Raw genomic sequence first — 16,883 nt, forward strand, 5'->3', positions numbered from 1 at the left:
TTTAGGCATACATTTTCATATCGTGTGAAAAATAATGCATATAGCTGCCTTAAAGCCCCATTTATGCTCCCTTTACGTACGAAAATGTATACGTCCGTTTCAAACGATGTTACCGTCACTGCCCACATACTTCCATGCGCCCTTTACGTTGGCATGGATGTTAACCAATATATCCACCAGGAGGCAGCCCAGCGTCAAAAGTTTATGACAACAACAAACTAAAAAACAAACATGGCGACTGTGGAGGAGATATTGATAATGTACCTCTTGCATAAAAGACAAAAACAGAGGCAGCGTTGTAGGAGGCGGTGGTCGGTGAGGCCATTAAATACATCGCCACTGGAGGACGGAGAATTCTTTTCTCTAGTACTGCCAATGAGAGAAATTGAATTGTTATTTCTTCTTCGTGTCTCACTAGAGCTACGTATCGGGTAGTGACAGCAACACTGCCCCCACGGTTCCCGGTGGTACTGCTCCGTTTGGCCCGTATCCATAAGCTTTATGGAAACGTGCAGAAATACGGACGAAATGAACGCGGAGCACGGACAGAAGGCTCCATCCGTATCCGGATCCGTATTTAATGTTGAGCATAAGTGGGCCTTTAAAGGAGAAAAAATCTCCCTGGGAAGGCATGATCCTGAGTCCCTTAGGTTTTGGCCCCGCCCCTCCTAGCAACTGTGAATGACTGCATCCTCTTCGCCCTTTGAACCCTGGAGTGACATCACTTTTCTTGTGCTGCTTTCAGATGCCTTTAGCAAGTATTTAAGTACCATTTCCCACGAGTACCCAGTTATACACGTCACCTTTTCATCACAAAATGCAGTATGAGAATAATTCTGCTTTATTATGTCTGTACCTTTAAAGGCATGACTGTGGAGCGATAAGGCCATGCTTTTCAGTTAATCTCTGCTGTTTTAAGTAACTATATAGGAATGCTAATTCTCATCAGCCAGGACTTTAAGTACACTGTCGACATATATCTGAGCACACTTACTGCATACATGAATACACACAGATCATCGTATTAACATTTTAGGACCAAAGGGCTGATACTTCTTTGTAATTGGTTAGAAAAGTGCTGAATAAACAGTCACAGAACATGCCCATCTGAAACATTGCCCTTGAAAAGTTTTCCATCCCCATCTCTAGGTCAGCTGACTTTCTTTTATTAGCACTTCATTAAAATTCATTAATTGCTTCCTTTCTCCTGGGCGCAGCCAGAATCAAAACTGGAACTGTCAAAAATTAGAGCAGGAGCAACTGTCCTGTGCTCCAGATACACAACCTGTGACGCCAGCCTGCTGCAAAACACCTCCGCACCCACCCATCTGTTCAAAAGACAACATGCACATAGAGGACAGAGATGCCAGCTTAAAGAAGTAGACGTAAATTTTATTTACTTGTTCTGTACATAAAGGGTCAATACCAGCACAGGTGTTAACCATGGTAAATATTAACACATGTAAATGGTATAAGAAAATAAAAGGCACAATTTTCAATTCTTAAGTAAAAGACAGGCTTTCCTAGAATATGAGAAGCACAGTAATACTGTTAATGCCATTACAAAACAACTCAGAAGCATGAGAAAAGCAAGTTCACCTCAGGAAAGGAAATAATCAGGGTGTATTGCTTAATTAGTAGATTTCATTAAGTTTGATGAGGAAAACCCACGCTGGCTTTGTTTGCACAGACCAGGAGGGATCAAAATAAGAGAAACCTTTTTATTTAATAAGGAAATAAATGACATTAAGCAGCATTTGGCCAGGTCGAACCATCTCCCCGGCCAAGAGGTCATGCACAGAGGCAACCAGCAGGCATTTTTCCCTTTTGTAAATGTCACCGTAGGTACTTTTGTTTAACAACATCACTCATTTTTAAACAAAAAAATGCTTGATTTAATAGCTGACTATAACAAAATAAAAATCGGGATACAACTAAAAGCTGCACAATATTAATCTGAGTGAATGGCTGAGCGTTGATTTGAACGGAAAGCACTAGGCGGAGAGATGAAGGGGTGAAATGGTCCTTTTTTTTTTTTACAGCAGAAATCTAGAGGTCAGCACTGTTTGCACAACTGTTTAATCCTCCGCTGCGACTGGTCAAACAGAATTGGTTGCAGCACAGTATGAACAAAGATGCTTTCCACTACTCCAACAAGAGTCTGTTTGCATATAGAGAGACAAAAAAAATTGTGCACAGACCAAATATTTAAGCTGGTTGAAATCCTAAATTGACCGGAGCAACATCGCATTAAGAACATACAGTTAGAGAGGGGATTGCATGCGCTAAAGATGCATTTATCTTACTCTCTGAAAAAAGGCAATTGATGGGATTCTCATTGGCTTGCTGAGACATTTCCTCCTTCCCTGACCTACGCCACTGAAAGTGGAGCTTCTCACCTCAGTGGAAAGCCTTCAGTCCTCGTGCCCACACTGTGACAATGTGTTTTTAGCTAGCCTTGTCAGATGCTTGTGGGAAGTGCTGGCCAGTTGCTACTTGACTTTTTGAAAACCTGTTCAAAGCTTGGCACTCCTATGCAGAAAGTTGAAATATATCTTCTAGTGCTTGGGTGCTGTTGGCACTAAAAACCTGCTAATTTCTAAGCAACGTCCTTTTAGTTCAAAGTAATGTGAAGGACAGTAACGAGAGGTACCGAGTGGACATGCAAAGTTACCCCTCTACCATACATCTTCTCCAAGTCACAAATATATAAAACAAACAAACAAAAAAAACTACTGTTGATCATGTGGCACAAATAAGGAAAAGATTAAATCACATATGGCCGTGTCATGTCTTATTAAGGAAAAGATAAATAAGTCTTGTCAGCCAGACTTGTGCCAGGTGGAAAAGTGGATGGGATCATGGGATCTATAATGTTATGGTACAACTGAGACCTTCCACAAACCCATCTCCTGCTTCTCCCCAGTCACACATCACATACACATCAAAAAACCCGTCAACCTGAATATCTCCCGGCCAATCCGTGTGTGTATGTGTGTGCTTGTGAGACGGCTAAGGTACAACAGTGACTTGATTGTTTGGAGAAATAACATTTGACTGGCTGGTTAGCTCCTCATTACCTCAGTGCTCTCCCAAGTCCGTAGGGATATTGCCGTTCCCTACTTCGTACAAATATCCTCACATCAACGAAACAAACACACACCAACACTTTCTAAAGTCCCCAAGACTTCAAACAACAAATATTCAGAGAAATCAAATAAAAAAAACAGACATGTTGTGATGTATTGTGGCAAATATCTATCGTGAACACACACACACACACCCGCACACACGCACATGCACTTATACATACGCACACACACACACACACACGCTCACACTGATGCCCAGTGATCTGGAAATGAAAAAGGACACTAATGCAAAAACACTGCCCAGCCTGGAACCAAGTCAAAGGAGAGGGGACTGGGAGAAACGGGGTCAGGTTTTAGTTTGGATCCAATGTCCAAAGCTGTAAACAGTCAGAAAGCCTTGCAACGGTTGGCAACAACAGAGGGGTCGCTATCATGGTACAGCCCCAAGCAGGCAAGCACGTAACCGTGGTGACACTGGCGGGAAAGGTGGAGACGGCCAGCAGATTCAGGTACAGGTCAATACTGGCGAGAAGGTCCAGTCGAACTCGTGGGTCAGTCACTCTCATCCGGATTCTGGGGGTCTATGATTTTGACATGGGTGAATGGGAAGAGACCCCGCCGTCCGTTCACCTCTCCCTCCCACTGACCACTGATGTTCATCCGTGTGACCTTGACGATGTCTCCGACCTGAGGGCAGAAGGACAGGAGGGTGAGTTACACCAGGACACAGTAAATTTGACTGGGTTTAAAATTACATGCATTAAAAAACAGACATGATAAAACTGTGACATTTATACTTCTGCATCGAGTCAACGCCATAACTACACCGTAGCCTGACGTACACCTCCCCAGAAATGTAACTACACATCACAGTGACGCAGACCTCCTGTGTATTTTTGTGCTGAAACCATTTACCTCAGTGGAAACAAAGCTTATATTTACTTTAATTTCACAGATATGAAACAATAAATTGCGAAGACAATAAAAATAAACAAAAATAGCATTTTAAGTCTTGTGTGTGATTTATCCTGGCTTCATATGAGTAGAGGAAAAGTCTGCTAGCCCCTAGGCTAATTTATACAATGTAAAATGCCATAGGCATGTGCTAAAAACATTAGCATGTTGTATTTGTGAGGAAAATGTGTCCAGATAAAGACAAGTGTTTGTCTGTGAATGCTGTGAGTTATAGTGAAGCTGATTTGTGGACTTGTGTTTGAAATTGTCTCTATTAAGCCATGTTTAATGTGTGTTTTGAATCAACTAAACTTAACAGCACACTACTTTTGCAATTTTCACTTGTTAGCTCAATTTCATTGCAAAAAACGGCTATAAACATTGCAACATGCATCACAACTTTTTTTAAAATAAGGGCTGCCATAAAATCAGGCATTTCAAACCCTGACAATCACAAAATAGCTTGTGAAATCCTCAAGACATAATAATACAACAGCAAGAACAGTCTGATAAGTTCAGAAAATTACATCACTTCACTATGATGCAGTCTTGAAAATGAGGAAAAGACAATGCTTACACTATTACAATGTCCAAAATCTGAGATGATATCTCAACTCATATTACAGTGTCGATATAATATTGATATATTACATACTCTCTTTGGTTAGATAACTGTTACGTAAATGTTACTCAACGAGCACAGGTTATCAGGGTTCAAGTTTTGTGGCACAACAACTTACGTTAAGATCCTGACAACCAAGGACATTTTGGGTAAATTACAATACAATAACCAGAATTTTTTTTTAATTCAACTTATGCACCACTCCATCTGCTGTGACATAAGTTATATAACGTGTCTTAGTACACTTAGTCCCACACAGTGCAACTACAGACAAAATGGCAAAAGTCAAAGGGTTAATGTGAACTTTAAGCTGGTGATTAATTGCTGCACTAGACCCAATTGTAAACAGCAGATAATGGTCCAAGGAACAAACAAAATGCATTTGACACAAGGCTTATGGTTATTTTAAAACCTGCTCCAAACAACACTGACTGTATGTGTGATGTTACACAGCATCCAGCACAACTGATTCACACTTCTTTAAAAATAAAAGCAGTTTGTCAGATCTCCACACCGACATCACACTGTGGTTTAAACAGACGACAGCGAGGCACAGAACTGTCGCTCAGATGGGTCTGTGACACTGAATGTGACCCCAATCTGTTAAAGCCATATGTTCTTTATCAGGATTAGGAGGGAAAAGTCTCCATCATCAAAATCATGATTGAAACGTGAATGTGAGGGCACAGTATTTGTTGCTTAGGAATGAAGCGTCAAGGACACCTAGTCCTTGGCATTATCTGAACCAATAATCCTTTACGCCATCCTGCAATGACTAAGAATGCTACTTAGTCATAAAAAGCGTCAGAGGAACCAAAGAATCACAAAAACCCTTTAATCTGCATGTTGGAGCAAATTATGGTGTAGTGAAAGTAGATCGCTATCACTTACATTGAAGGTGGCAAACCAGCTGCACAAGTGTTTACTTTCACATTTCAATAACTTTTCATTAATTTTTTTTCTCATATTTCAAGGGTTTACATGCAAATATTCCCTCAGAAGTGGTATTTGTGAATGCAGGCTTAAATTAAAATTCTTAAGTGTGTTGAATAAGATCTTGTTCACCTGGTACTTGGAATTATTTTCAGACTACAATTACAACAAATCCTAATAGATAAACTAACTGTGACCACACAAAATTTCAGGGTAAACAAAGTACAACATAATCATATCCAACTATTAGAAAATCAGTAATTAAATAGCATTCTGCAATAAATTTCAAATCCTGAAACAACGAGGACATAACCTGATTTCATTTGTTAGAGACTGCCTGTGTCTGAAGTGAATAAATAATGACTCATAGCTTCTGCTTCTTGAACCCCAGGGGCCCCAAAATAGACACAGAACAAAACTAAAGGGTTTTCGCTCCAAGCCATGATCTATTCTGATCCAAACACAGAGACAGATAGGAGAGACACAATGAGACGAGGTAAGTTATGGGCCTTTTGGTGCAAAGCAAGCTTTGGATGAGTAAATCAAAACTACCACAGGAAATAAGATATCCGCTACTTTCTTTCTAGCGACTAGTTTCTACGGATTATGGTGGCTTCCTACAATCAATTAAAGTCATCACAACACAGATTACTCAATGTTGCATGAGTACAGTTATTAAAAAGTCTGGTTTTGTACTTAATTTACAATGGTCCAAACTATTCTTCAAATCATCTTTCTTAAGCTTAAGAAATAGATAAATGGCATATATTTCTGGAGTGCAGACGTTTGGTAATACACAATATTGAAAGGCAAGTGAAAAGACACTATAAGATTGGTAAAAATTTGGTGAGTAAATGAGTGCATCAATAGGTAGGATTTTTGAAGACAGACAATGGATTTATGCTAATTCAGACCAGATTCAACCAAGTAAGGGTTTTCTTCAGTACTCATGTTTTAAGCCAAGGTCTGTGGTCGAATGGTCTTTTTTTTTTGCTTAGGGGGGTTCTTAAGTCGGTGAAACTAAAAGTATCTTAGTGGTACTTAGGAAGTATCGAATCAGTGCTGTTTCAGTTTCACATGGTATTAAACTTTGCATTGGTATCAAAGTCAATATGTTGGTATTGTGACAACACAACAGCAGACCCATGTCAAAAAGATTGCATAATTATGTTGCCTAGTGTAAGAGCAGTTGGAGTCTCTGAGCACCTTTAAATCTTTCCTTGATTTCATTATGTTTTTATCAAGGTCAAGGAGTAGGGTTTAGGCAAAGTCACAGGGTGTCATTTTTTAATTATGTGACCAAAGTTAGGGTTGATAGGAAGGGAGGGGAGGAATCTAGGCACCCCAGAAGAGAAGCAATTGTACCTGCACTGCAATTTGAGACAAAGCATTTAGAAAACCTACGAACGTCAATATTAACCACTTCCTAATCCTTGGGCACCATGTACACATGCCGCACTTGCATCAACAATAGCATCTTTATTTCTTAATTGCAGCTAGTGAAAAAGAAAAACCGAAGTGTTAAATTAAAGATTAAGATACACTATGTAGTATTCCCCTCAACAGAAAACTAAATTTTGACTCATACAGAAGTCATCACTCCTGACCCACTAGAAGTGTGTGGCTGGGTATATTTCTGCAGAGAATCTGCCTTCTGCCTCTTCTTTCTTATTTACTTCTTATTATCTATGCTCAGGACGTTTATGGGCGTGTACCCCTACAGCCCTCATTAGAGGATGGGGCTTTGTAAAAAGGTAGCTACCAGGTGAAAGACAGTGAGCAGCAGGCATCCAAGAGACACAGCCCTGAGAACGCAGCAAACATACCTTAAGGTTGGCTTTTACTTCACTTGGCTTTTACTTCACTGGTGAGCATGTTGTTAGTAGTACACAACAATCCTACATACTATACCTCTAAGCTCTTGCAGCATCAAATTTTCTCAACTAACTGAACCCTTTTAGTTCTGCCTGTCTTTAAGCTGCACAGTAGCTGTTAAAGCTAGTTCTTCTCCGATGCCAAAAAACACAGAGCTGCAGCCTTAACACACGCGATGTGTACGGAGACACAACTTCTGTGTCCCTACAAACTTGTTACTTGTGGCAAGTGAAAGTGACACTTGGACCGCATTTGTCTCAAGCTTGCCACTGTTACAACCCTGATGGTTGGTGGATATGAGGAGCGAAGGAAGAGACACATCTAGAGGACTATCTTGGTTAGATCTACAGTATGTTCACACTGAATTTGCACATACACTTTTCTTAAAATAAACTCCAAAATGGTTTTGTTTTTAAAGAGAAAAGCTGAGAATCAAAGCTTACAACAATTAAACATTAATCCATTGATACTTCACCAACAGAGTGCAAAGGAAGACTATAAGTTTGCATCATCATTACTTAAGATGCCTGTGACGTGTTTTAAGTCTGAAACTGTTGACGTAACACACATTTAAGCAGCCACTCTTCATCCTCAGGATTAGCAAATTATGGAAGTTCACATACAGGTTTCACAACAGCAGTACATCTGAGGTGTGGTAATACAGACCTGAGACAACGTGATGAAATAGAGGCAACGTATATACTTTTTCTCAGGGTTGCTATGGTCACTGGTCATTGCCACTCTGCGGTTTGCTTTCAGTTGGCTAAGCCAGGGTGTAATAGCTAACAATAAAGAAATATTTCAAATTAACTGGGTTTATTATGAGTAATAGTGATAAAAGTAGCCTACAGAATATCTTAATCAACGAAAAAACAATAATGGAAGCTTGGGACATCTTCAAATGTTGGTGAACCAAACTAGTAACTGGGGCAACCATCAAGACTTATCAAGACAGGGTTTAAATGCATCCTCTCTAGGGCAATTATACATGTAAACATGACACAGTATTCGGGATATTCTTAGTGAATTAAGACAGGGGCTTGTGAATACTCCTGTTTTATAAAGGTGACACATTTTTGTCACAAGTCCAGTGAACATGCATTTGATCCCTTCCTACAGTATGAGACTGTACTCACTAGTTGATTTCTAGTTGCCTGTTCACACCCTCAGTTCTGCAACAATAGCGCCACACACCTCACTGCTTCACCAAACAACACGGAATTGCCTAACAGCCAAATAAAGCCATGTTTCAGTTTCAGTTCTCACATGCTCGCCCATTTGCGCGCACTCCCCTTTGCTCTATTGCCCCTTCTCTGTCCGTCTTTGTGAAGTTAGTTAAATGAACATTTAGTTTAATGGAAGTTTCCATTTCTACTCGGTGCAGCTGTGGACAAAAGATGTGACGGGCACAGATCCAGACCAGCTGACATGTCTTGCTGACCCATTCAGCTCATGTCACAGTGTCAGTCTGAATGAGGTATTTGGCATTTGCTGAGGTGATTGTTGATATCAATTGTCAATTGTAAAAAGGGACACAGGAGAGAGAGCGGAGAGGGCTAATGTTGTTAAGGCTGGCTAACCTTTAGCATATCATTCATCAGGTTTGCTCATGGTCCAAATTTACACACTCATTTCTGTATAGGGATGGTGTGTATTATTGCACACAGCTGTAGCGGCCTAGTTTACTTCCTACATCCACTGACACACTCTGATGTCAGCGAGATAGACCATGATACCTTTCATTTTCATCTCTCCCCCGGGGGCATCACTACAGCTCTGTCTGCTGTCTGAGTGAAGCATTTCGGAGCCACAGTATATACATGAAGTGCACAGATATTATGCATTACATTACATGCTTCGACATGTTGCTGCAGTCAAAGCGGATTTGTATTAGCCAGAGTGCACTGCTGAGAAATGCAGTAGCATGGTAGCTGGCTAGCATGGAGATTGAGCCACTGTGAGTCAGTCAACTGGTCGAACTGGGGCTCAACTCACCCCTAACAGTGGAAACTGGGGCACAAGGCCGTGGTCCCCGCCCACCTTCAATTTATAGCTGCCAAAGTGTATTTTGCTTGTATCATTTCAAGACAACAAAACACTGTTATCACTGACAGACAAAATGCGGAGGCTCTCCAACACCTATCTGACATCAAACAACAAATGTCATTCACTTTCAATGGATGCCATCAACAAGTATCATCCCCCACCCAATGAATCAGCAGCATAATGGCAGCCCCAGAGCAACACGTTGAAGTAGACCAGAGTAGACAAGAGTCACCTGCAGATATGGTCTGCTGTTTGGAGTGACCACCCACCATATGCTCAAATGTCAGAGGACTGCAGAAGAGCTGCAAGTTATCTTAAGAAACATTCACACATAAAAGCAACATGACTGCTGTGGTAACTCTGTAGGCGGCACTGGTGTTTTCCCCCTCTTGTCATTACTAGCAGCCTCCTATAATGTCAATGCTGAATGTAATTAGTGCTTCCAAGAAATGGTGCAGTGCTAGAAATACATCGCTTGAGGTGTGAAACTGACATTTTCAACCTTTTCACAAAAAACAAGAAGTGACAGGGCAACATTTCTATATGGAAAGGGGTACTGTGCAAACTTGTTGGTTATGGTTTGTAAACATGCTAACCAGTGAAAATGAAAGTAAACGCCAGATTCACTCGTTTGGCATTTCGCTTCGCTATATTTGAATTTTTTTGGTGCTGTGTCTCTTGGATTCCTGCTGATGATAGTCTGGCACCTGGTCTGTACCTTTTCTCAAAGCAATGACCTCACCTGTGCACTGTTGGGGAACACGCCCATTAATGCCCCGGACACAGAAAATAAGAAAACACAGGCAAAGGGCAGAGTCTCCACAAACTTCTGATGGGTCATAGGTGGTGATTTAGAGGGATTACTTCTATAGAAGTCTATACATTGTTTTATAGGAAATTCCTGCATGATATATCTTTAATAATGTTGCCCTATTATCTCTTGTGATTGGTTAACTTAGTCCGTGCAAACGCTTACTGCTTGAGACTGTCAACAAGACTTACACACTGGACCTGGGAATCTTCCAGTGACACATTTGGACACTTTTTTAGCACTATGGTAGAAATGTCGAGTCATAAGTTTGAATGGGGCTGTGCAGCTTTAAATAGCTACATATAACACCTCCTGATGTATTTCAGGATATGGTGTAAATTTGTGGAATGGGTTAGAGACAGAAATGAAAGTGTGCAATACACACATAAGTTTGATGATTAACAAATATAAAACTGAAGTATGTACACCAAAGAGTACATGAAATGTGTTTGGGATATCTGGGCAGACAATAGGCCTGTATAATGTATATATACTTAGTTCTGTCAGTTTCTTATTGTTCTGCATAATTTGGAGAGAGATGACAAAAACAATGAATGTTGTTTTGTTTAGTTATTTTTCTAGAATGCTAAAAAAACATTAACTTGATGTTTATGTATTGTCTATCTACTACTATACTAGTGTTTTTAAGTTGGAAAATGACCAAAAATAAACTAAACTAATAAGCTTGTTTTTTAGACCTCCAGTGGTTTAACTTCTTGCCTTGCTGCAGTGGTGTACAGGCGGACTCCAAGACCCTGTAACATCACTGATGGGTGCGGTTACAGGTTCACTCGAGCACACTTCTGACCACAACAACGACAAGAGGCCGGAGGCGAAACAGGTGTGAAACTTTTATCCAGAGCCGGCAGCATGGTGTTAACAGATGCTGAGTTGCCTACTACAACTTGGCATGGAGATCTACTGCATTATGATTCAAAGTTACTCTGAAAGAAAACTCTGATGTTGTGGTTATGTGACCTACAATAAGCTAGACTTCTCACATAACCTGTATTCTGGATGTGTCAAGGATATTTGTGCTTGGTAATGTTTTGTAAGACTGTAAGTATTGCTGACTACAGTACTTATTCTCCCACAACAGCAGCAATCCACTGAACAATCATGAAGTAAATGCCATCTCCTACAAAGACAGAGAGGAAGGACAACAGACATAACATTTTTTAGATAAGATAAATCCCAGTTTACAATACCTCTAAAGCAAGAGCTGTTTTGTCATAAGCGCAGGGCACTCGTTTCTGGATCGCCTTAGCCATGACAGGACCGTTCTGCATGGACGGTAGAGGGGTGATAACTGCTCCAGGTGTGCCAGGGGGCAGCGGCGATGGCGTCTGGGGCTGGGCGTAGGCGTGGACGAGGGCGTGGGAGGGCTCGGGGATCCCGTAGCTGTTGGAGTTGCGAGATCCGTGGGAAGGCTGGCCGGGATGAGGCGAAGGTCGTACCAATTTCTCCACATAGGGCACGGGGATCATCCCAACACGTCCCTCTTTACTCTTGGCGCTCCACCACTGCTCCTCGGGTTTCTCCAGGATGATGAGGATTTCCCCCTTCTTGAAGGGAAGGTCCTCTGCATCGCTGCCAGTGAAGTCGTATAGAGTCCGCACATACTCCAGGTTCTCCTCCAGGCCGCCCATGGGCTGGATGGCTGCGCTCACTGAGCTTGAGTACCTTGAGAGATGATGATAATGAGGCAAAGGAAGGAGACATATTGTTACTGCCATAAAAAGAAGGCCACTGACAAATGGATAATATGAAAACTCAAAAATGGGGCAGGGACAGGTTTCTCTCAAGGATCACAGACATCTTTTAATGGTATTCAATAAAAGATGATGTTAGGTGAAAGGACACATTTCACATTTGTAAAAATGCGGCAGAACACTGGCACATGAATGTCTTCTAATGTAGTATATAGACGTAGTTGGCAAGAAGGTTTGAAGGTATACTATGCATGATTGCGGTTAATTGCTGTTGTTGGTAAACATGTTCACATGCGAAAGTGAAAGTAAAAGCCAATCCCAGTTCACCATTCATTTGGGCACTGTGCCTCTTGGATGTCTGCTGCTTACAGCCTGGCACCTGATCACAACCTTTTCATAAAGCAGTGACCTCACCTGAGTGCTTTGGGGGTTCACACGCATAAATGTCTCGAACATTGCAAATATGGAGAAAATAAGACAAATTTTCTGCAGAAAAAATACACTGCCACACACTTCTACGCAGTCATTGAGTCTATAATTGTTGTTTTTTTTGTTTTTGTTTTGTAGGAAATTCCTGCGTAATATATCTTTAATAACGTTGCTCCATTATCCTTTGTGGTTGGGTAACTTGAGCCCTTTTTGGATAGGAATTGTGCAAATTTGCAGGAAAGCCCAATCATTCTTTTTTCAGCATTGGCAGTATAAAAACAAAATCGGGGAGTGCGGCAAAATGCCGCCTACCTACTTTTGTTTATACAGAATGCGCCTTTTTCGGGGCAATGGGGGGCGTGAGCAATTAACAAAACGTGTGGCTCAGCGTGTGACGTAAACAGTGACGTGAGAGGGAAGTCGTGGCTAGTCAGGTGGCGATTCTCTCGTAAATCGGCCTGCTCTTCACAGTCCCCATGACGGTTAATGGCCTCTTCGTTTGCGAGGGCAAGGAGGGCGCGCAATTCCTTGTCTCTCCAGTTGCTCATCTTTACAGTGTCTGTCAGGTTTGCGTTTCCCTCTTGCTGCTAGCTGCTCGCTAATTCCTGCTATCAGCTGTTTCCTGTTTCTCCACCGCCAGTGGCTCGGACGTACGGCGTCATCAACAGCCCCTCCCGTTGCGGAAAGTTGCCGTGGTCTGTTTAAACTAAAAGGGTTCCGCCAATATGTCTACCCTACAAGGCGGAAAATTGGGCACCTCGGATCAACTTGCCATTCTGCCTCTGTGTGTCTAAATGCTCGCAGCTGACCAGCAAAACCGCCCAACATTCGCGGAAAATCTGGCAGTGTAAAAGGGGCTTTAGTCCATGCAAAAGCATACTGCTTGAGACTGTCAAAAATGCTCACACGCTGAACCTGGGAGTCTTACAGCTTCTCCCAATGGAGATCCCAGTCAGGATGTGATGATTTAAGGAGCAAAAAAACATCTGTGGCAGCTGTCATTACTAAAATGAAATGTTTCTACACTACAACCCTTAAAATTAAAGTATCAAAGGGAAAATCCTGCATAGTATACCTTTAAATGAAACATCCATATGAAAACCCAATGTACTGGACCGAGTTATGAAACCATGCCACATTTATAATGATATAAAAACACTGTCATCAGTGCTGAATCCAGTTACAGCTATGGTCATGTGTATACAAACACTACTAATTGAATACATAAACATGCAAACCACAAACTTCACCAGCATCTTGGCTGGTGATTGTTTATGTTTCCAACCTCATGTGTTGGACACACACAGCTTTGCTAAAAACAGTTAACTGGATGTGTGGTGGTGCTGGTGATGGTGGTGGAAATGTTCCCACCTGATTCAAATTTGACAAAGTAGTGCATCACAGCATATCAGGAGGGCACTGAGGCCTGACTGAAAGTGGGTTGATAAAAATACACAACCTACTTAACCTAGATTGTGCAGTCTTACGTGGTGATGTGTGATGGTGGTGTGTGAAGGCATGACTGTCCTACCTGGGGGCTGGCTCTATCAGCGTGGTGGTATCCAGGTAGTGGATTTTGTAGAACTCCAGGAGAGCAGGGAGGTGGTCAAACTCTTGGTCGCCTATCTTGAACCTCTTGCTGGGCAAAGAGTTGATGATATAGTGAGACACTTTGGAGTTCTCCGACACTGACAGCACGTAGTCGCCAGGGCAGGTCGACGAGTCTCGCACCAGAAACATGCCATGCCTCTGTCCTTGTAACCTATTCTGTGCCTCTTGTCGTGACACGGGTCCAAAATACCAGGCGGACCGGTCAGATGAATCAAACCGAGCAGTTGACATGTCTGTTTGCAACAATAAGTTAATATCAGTCTACAAAAAGATTACAAAACAAGCCTAGGCAATAAGTTAAAACGTGTATGCGTGGTTGGGATCGACCAATCACAGCAAATTGGAGGATTTAGGAGATGCAGGGCAGGGCATACGTCGCCCCTGTGAGGTTTTTCGAGTGGTTTCTGCACAAACGCTGCAGGCTCCGGAGACCTCTGATTAAAAAGAAGAAGAATGAGCAAACAAAAACAACCTGACGTTTTCAGAGACAGGCTGCGACTGGCTTGATCCAACTTTGGAACATAATGTGGTTCCTGTGTTGAGCAGTCAATGGCTGAGTGATTGTTTGAGCGGCCAAGAGAGAGACACACTAAAAAAAAACTTACGACAACGGAGGGCGAAGCAACAAATGATCAATGAAGCTTCCCTTTTTCGTTCCGCCTTCCGAGAACACACCAGGCTTCTCTTCTAATAATTTATCTCCTCCAGTCAGTGTCAGTTACGAGAGCGGAAAAGGTGGCCTCAGTTTTTCATCTGATAAATCCTCATGTCGGCTCAAAAAATGTCGCCAGTCGGAAACGAAATGGTTTCCTAGTATCTTCGTGGTGTCACGGTAAGGCACGCGTCATGGAAATGCGATTTTGAATCCCCTTTCTCGAGTCGGAGCAGACTTTTGAGGCAGCACGGCAAAAAAAATGGCGGCCCGCAACACGTCTTCACACAAAAAATTATTTCACAGCAACGGCTCGTCTCCTGCGCGTGCATCTCAGGTGCCAGGACGCTCTTCCGGAGCTCACGCATGCATTCCTCACCGCTCGCGAGGGATTCCCGGCGTAACGATTCTATTATTTTCTACTTTCCCTTATTTCTGCTCGTCCCCCCCCTCACCCGAGCCACCAGAAGTGCGAGTACGAGACCGAAAAATGGCGACGGGAGGGCAGGTCCCGCTTTCTATCTGCACGTCACTGACGCCCGGAGGGGGAGGTGGGAGGAGGAAAGGGGGTGGGCGGGTGACGAGGACACGGACGGCCCCCCCCCACCCCCAGAGCAAAGTGTCAATCATGTTTCCATGACACAGAACATTTTGTATGACAAACGATAAAGCGGTGATGTCATAATCACAGGGGCAAGTATAAAGAGGGTTCCAGTTCACACTAAACTGGGTCATCTGGATACACACGACCTCATGTAAGAAACATCAATGTCATTTTAGGCTGTGAGCTCAATTTTAAAACCCGTTTTCATTAATCAACACAATAGTCAAGTCAAGTTAATTTTAATTATATAGCACATTTCAAAGTCAATGTGCTTAACATTTAAAAACCAACACACAACAAAGGCAAAGAGCAACTTTACAAGAAATGAGCAAGAAATTAGTAAACGTTACAGAAAACAGACAAACAAGGAAATGGCCTGAAAAAGTGCTAAATATATATAGAGATAGAGAGCAAGTTTTTTTTTCTGTAATATAAATGTAAAAATATAATAACCATAAATACATTTTTCTGAGCATTTTTTCTATTTTTTTTTTTTTGTATCGTTTTCTAACAATTTCCCCACTCTCTTTCTTTTCTTTTTCAGGTTACCTTTCTTGTCACGCTTTACTATTTTCAAGCAGTTTCCATGACATTTCTTTCCAAGCTGCTCATTGCCTTTTCAGCAAGTTTTCGAAAGAAACGAAACCAATTTGCTCAGGCTTCAAAGGTTTAAAATACATCATACATGACAAACATAAAATATCATTATGCTTGAAAAAGGGGAGATAATAATAATAATACTAATTCCGAAAACAAGTTGTTCGAGAGTTTGTAAACGATGTTTTAATGTACACCGATGGGCCAAAACATTAAAACCACTGACAGGTGAAGTGAATAACTTTGATTACCTTTGGTTCTGGCATTCATGTAGATACCACCTGACATGTTCCACCCACTCAAACACCCTTGCAGACCAAGTACCCCCCCTCATGGCAACAGTACTCCCCAATGGCGGTGGCCCCCCAGCAGGATAATGCACCATGCCACACTGCAAACATCGCTCAGGAATGGTCCAAGGAATGTGACAAAGACCTCAAAGTGTCAACCTGACCTCCATCTGTGGCACGTGCCATTAACCCACCTCACAACCCACTGGACTAAATAGATGTGCCACCAACACACTGGTGCCAGACACCGCAGGACACTCCCAGAGATCCTGTGTCCATGTCTCGACAGGTCAGAGCCAAGTCCGATCCAAGGAGGCCCCGCCTTGGATTAGGGGTACATCTGGGGTACCGGCACATCACAAGAATCCTTCAGCAGATTGGGACCTGGGAAATTTAGAAGCCAGGTGGACACCTTGAGCTTTTTGTCACGCTCCAACAGTTTTTGTTGTGTGGCATGCTGCTATTTTCTGCTGGGGGGGCCACTGCCATTGGAGAGTACTGCTGCCATGAGGGGGGGTACTTGGTCTGCAACGGTGTTTGGGTGGATGGAACATGTCAGGTGGTATCCACATGAATACCAGAACCAAAGGTTTCCTAGCAGAACAATGCACTGGAACAAAATAATCAAAGTTATTCACGTCACTTGTCAGTGGTT

At 42.2% G+C, this 16,883-nt stretch overlaps 1 protein-coding gene across 1 annotated transcript; it reads right to left on the minus strand.

Annotated features, from left to right (window-relative positions):
- Positions 1-1,366: 1,366 nt before the first annotated feature.
- crkl (v-crk avian sarcoma virus CT10 oncogene homolog-like) lies at positions 1,367-15,244 on the minus strand. The gene is made up of 3 exons (XM_050053587.1): positions 14,006-15,244; positions 11,542-12,016; positions 1,367-3,779 (listed from the first exon to the last, which is right to left on the minus strand). Exons 1-3 carry the CDS (start codon positions 14,314-14,316, stop codon positions 3,645-3,647), a joined length of 921 nt encoding a protein of 306 aa, XP_049909544.1. The 5' UTR covers positions 14,317-15,244; the 3' UTR covers positions 1,367-3,644.
- Between the last annotated feature and the right edge of the window lie 1,639 nt (positions 15,245-16,883).

This window comes from Epinephelus moara, chromosome 9 (genome assembly GCF_006386435.1).
Source record: "Epinephelus moara isolate mb chromosome 9, YSFRI_EMoa_1.0, whole genome shotgun sequence".
Taxonomy (NCBI): domain Eukaryota; kingdom Metazoa; phylum Chordata; class Actinopteri; order Perciformes; family Serranidae; genus Epinephelus; species Epinephelus moara.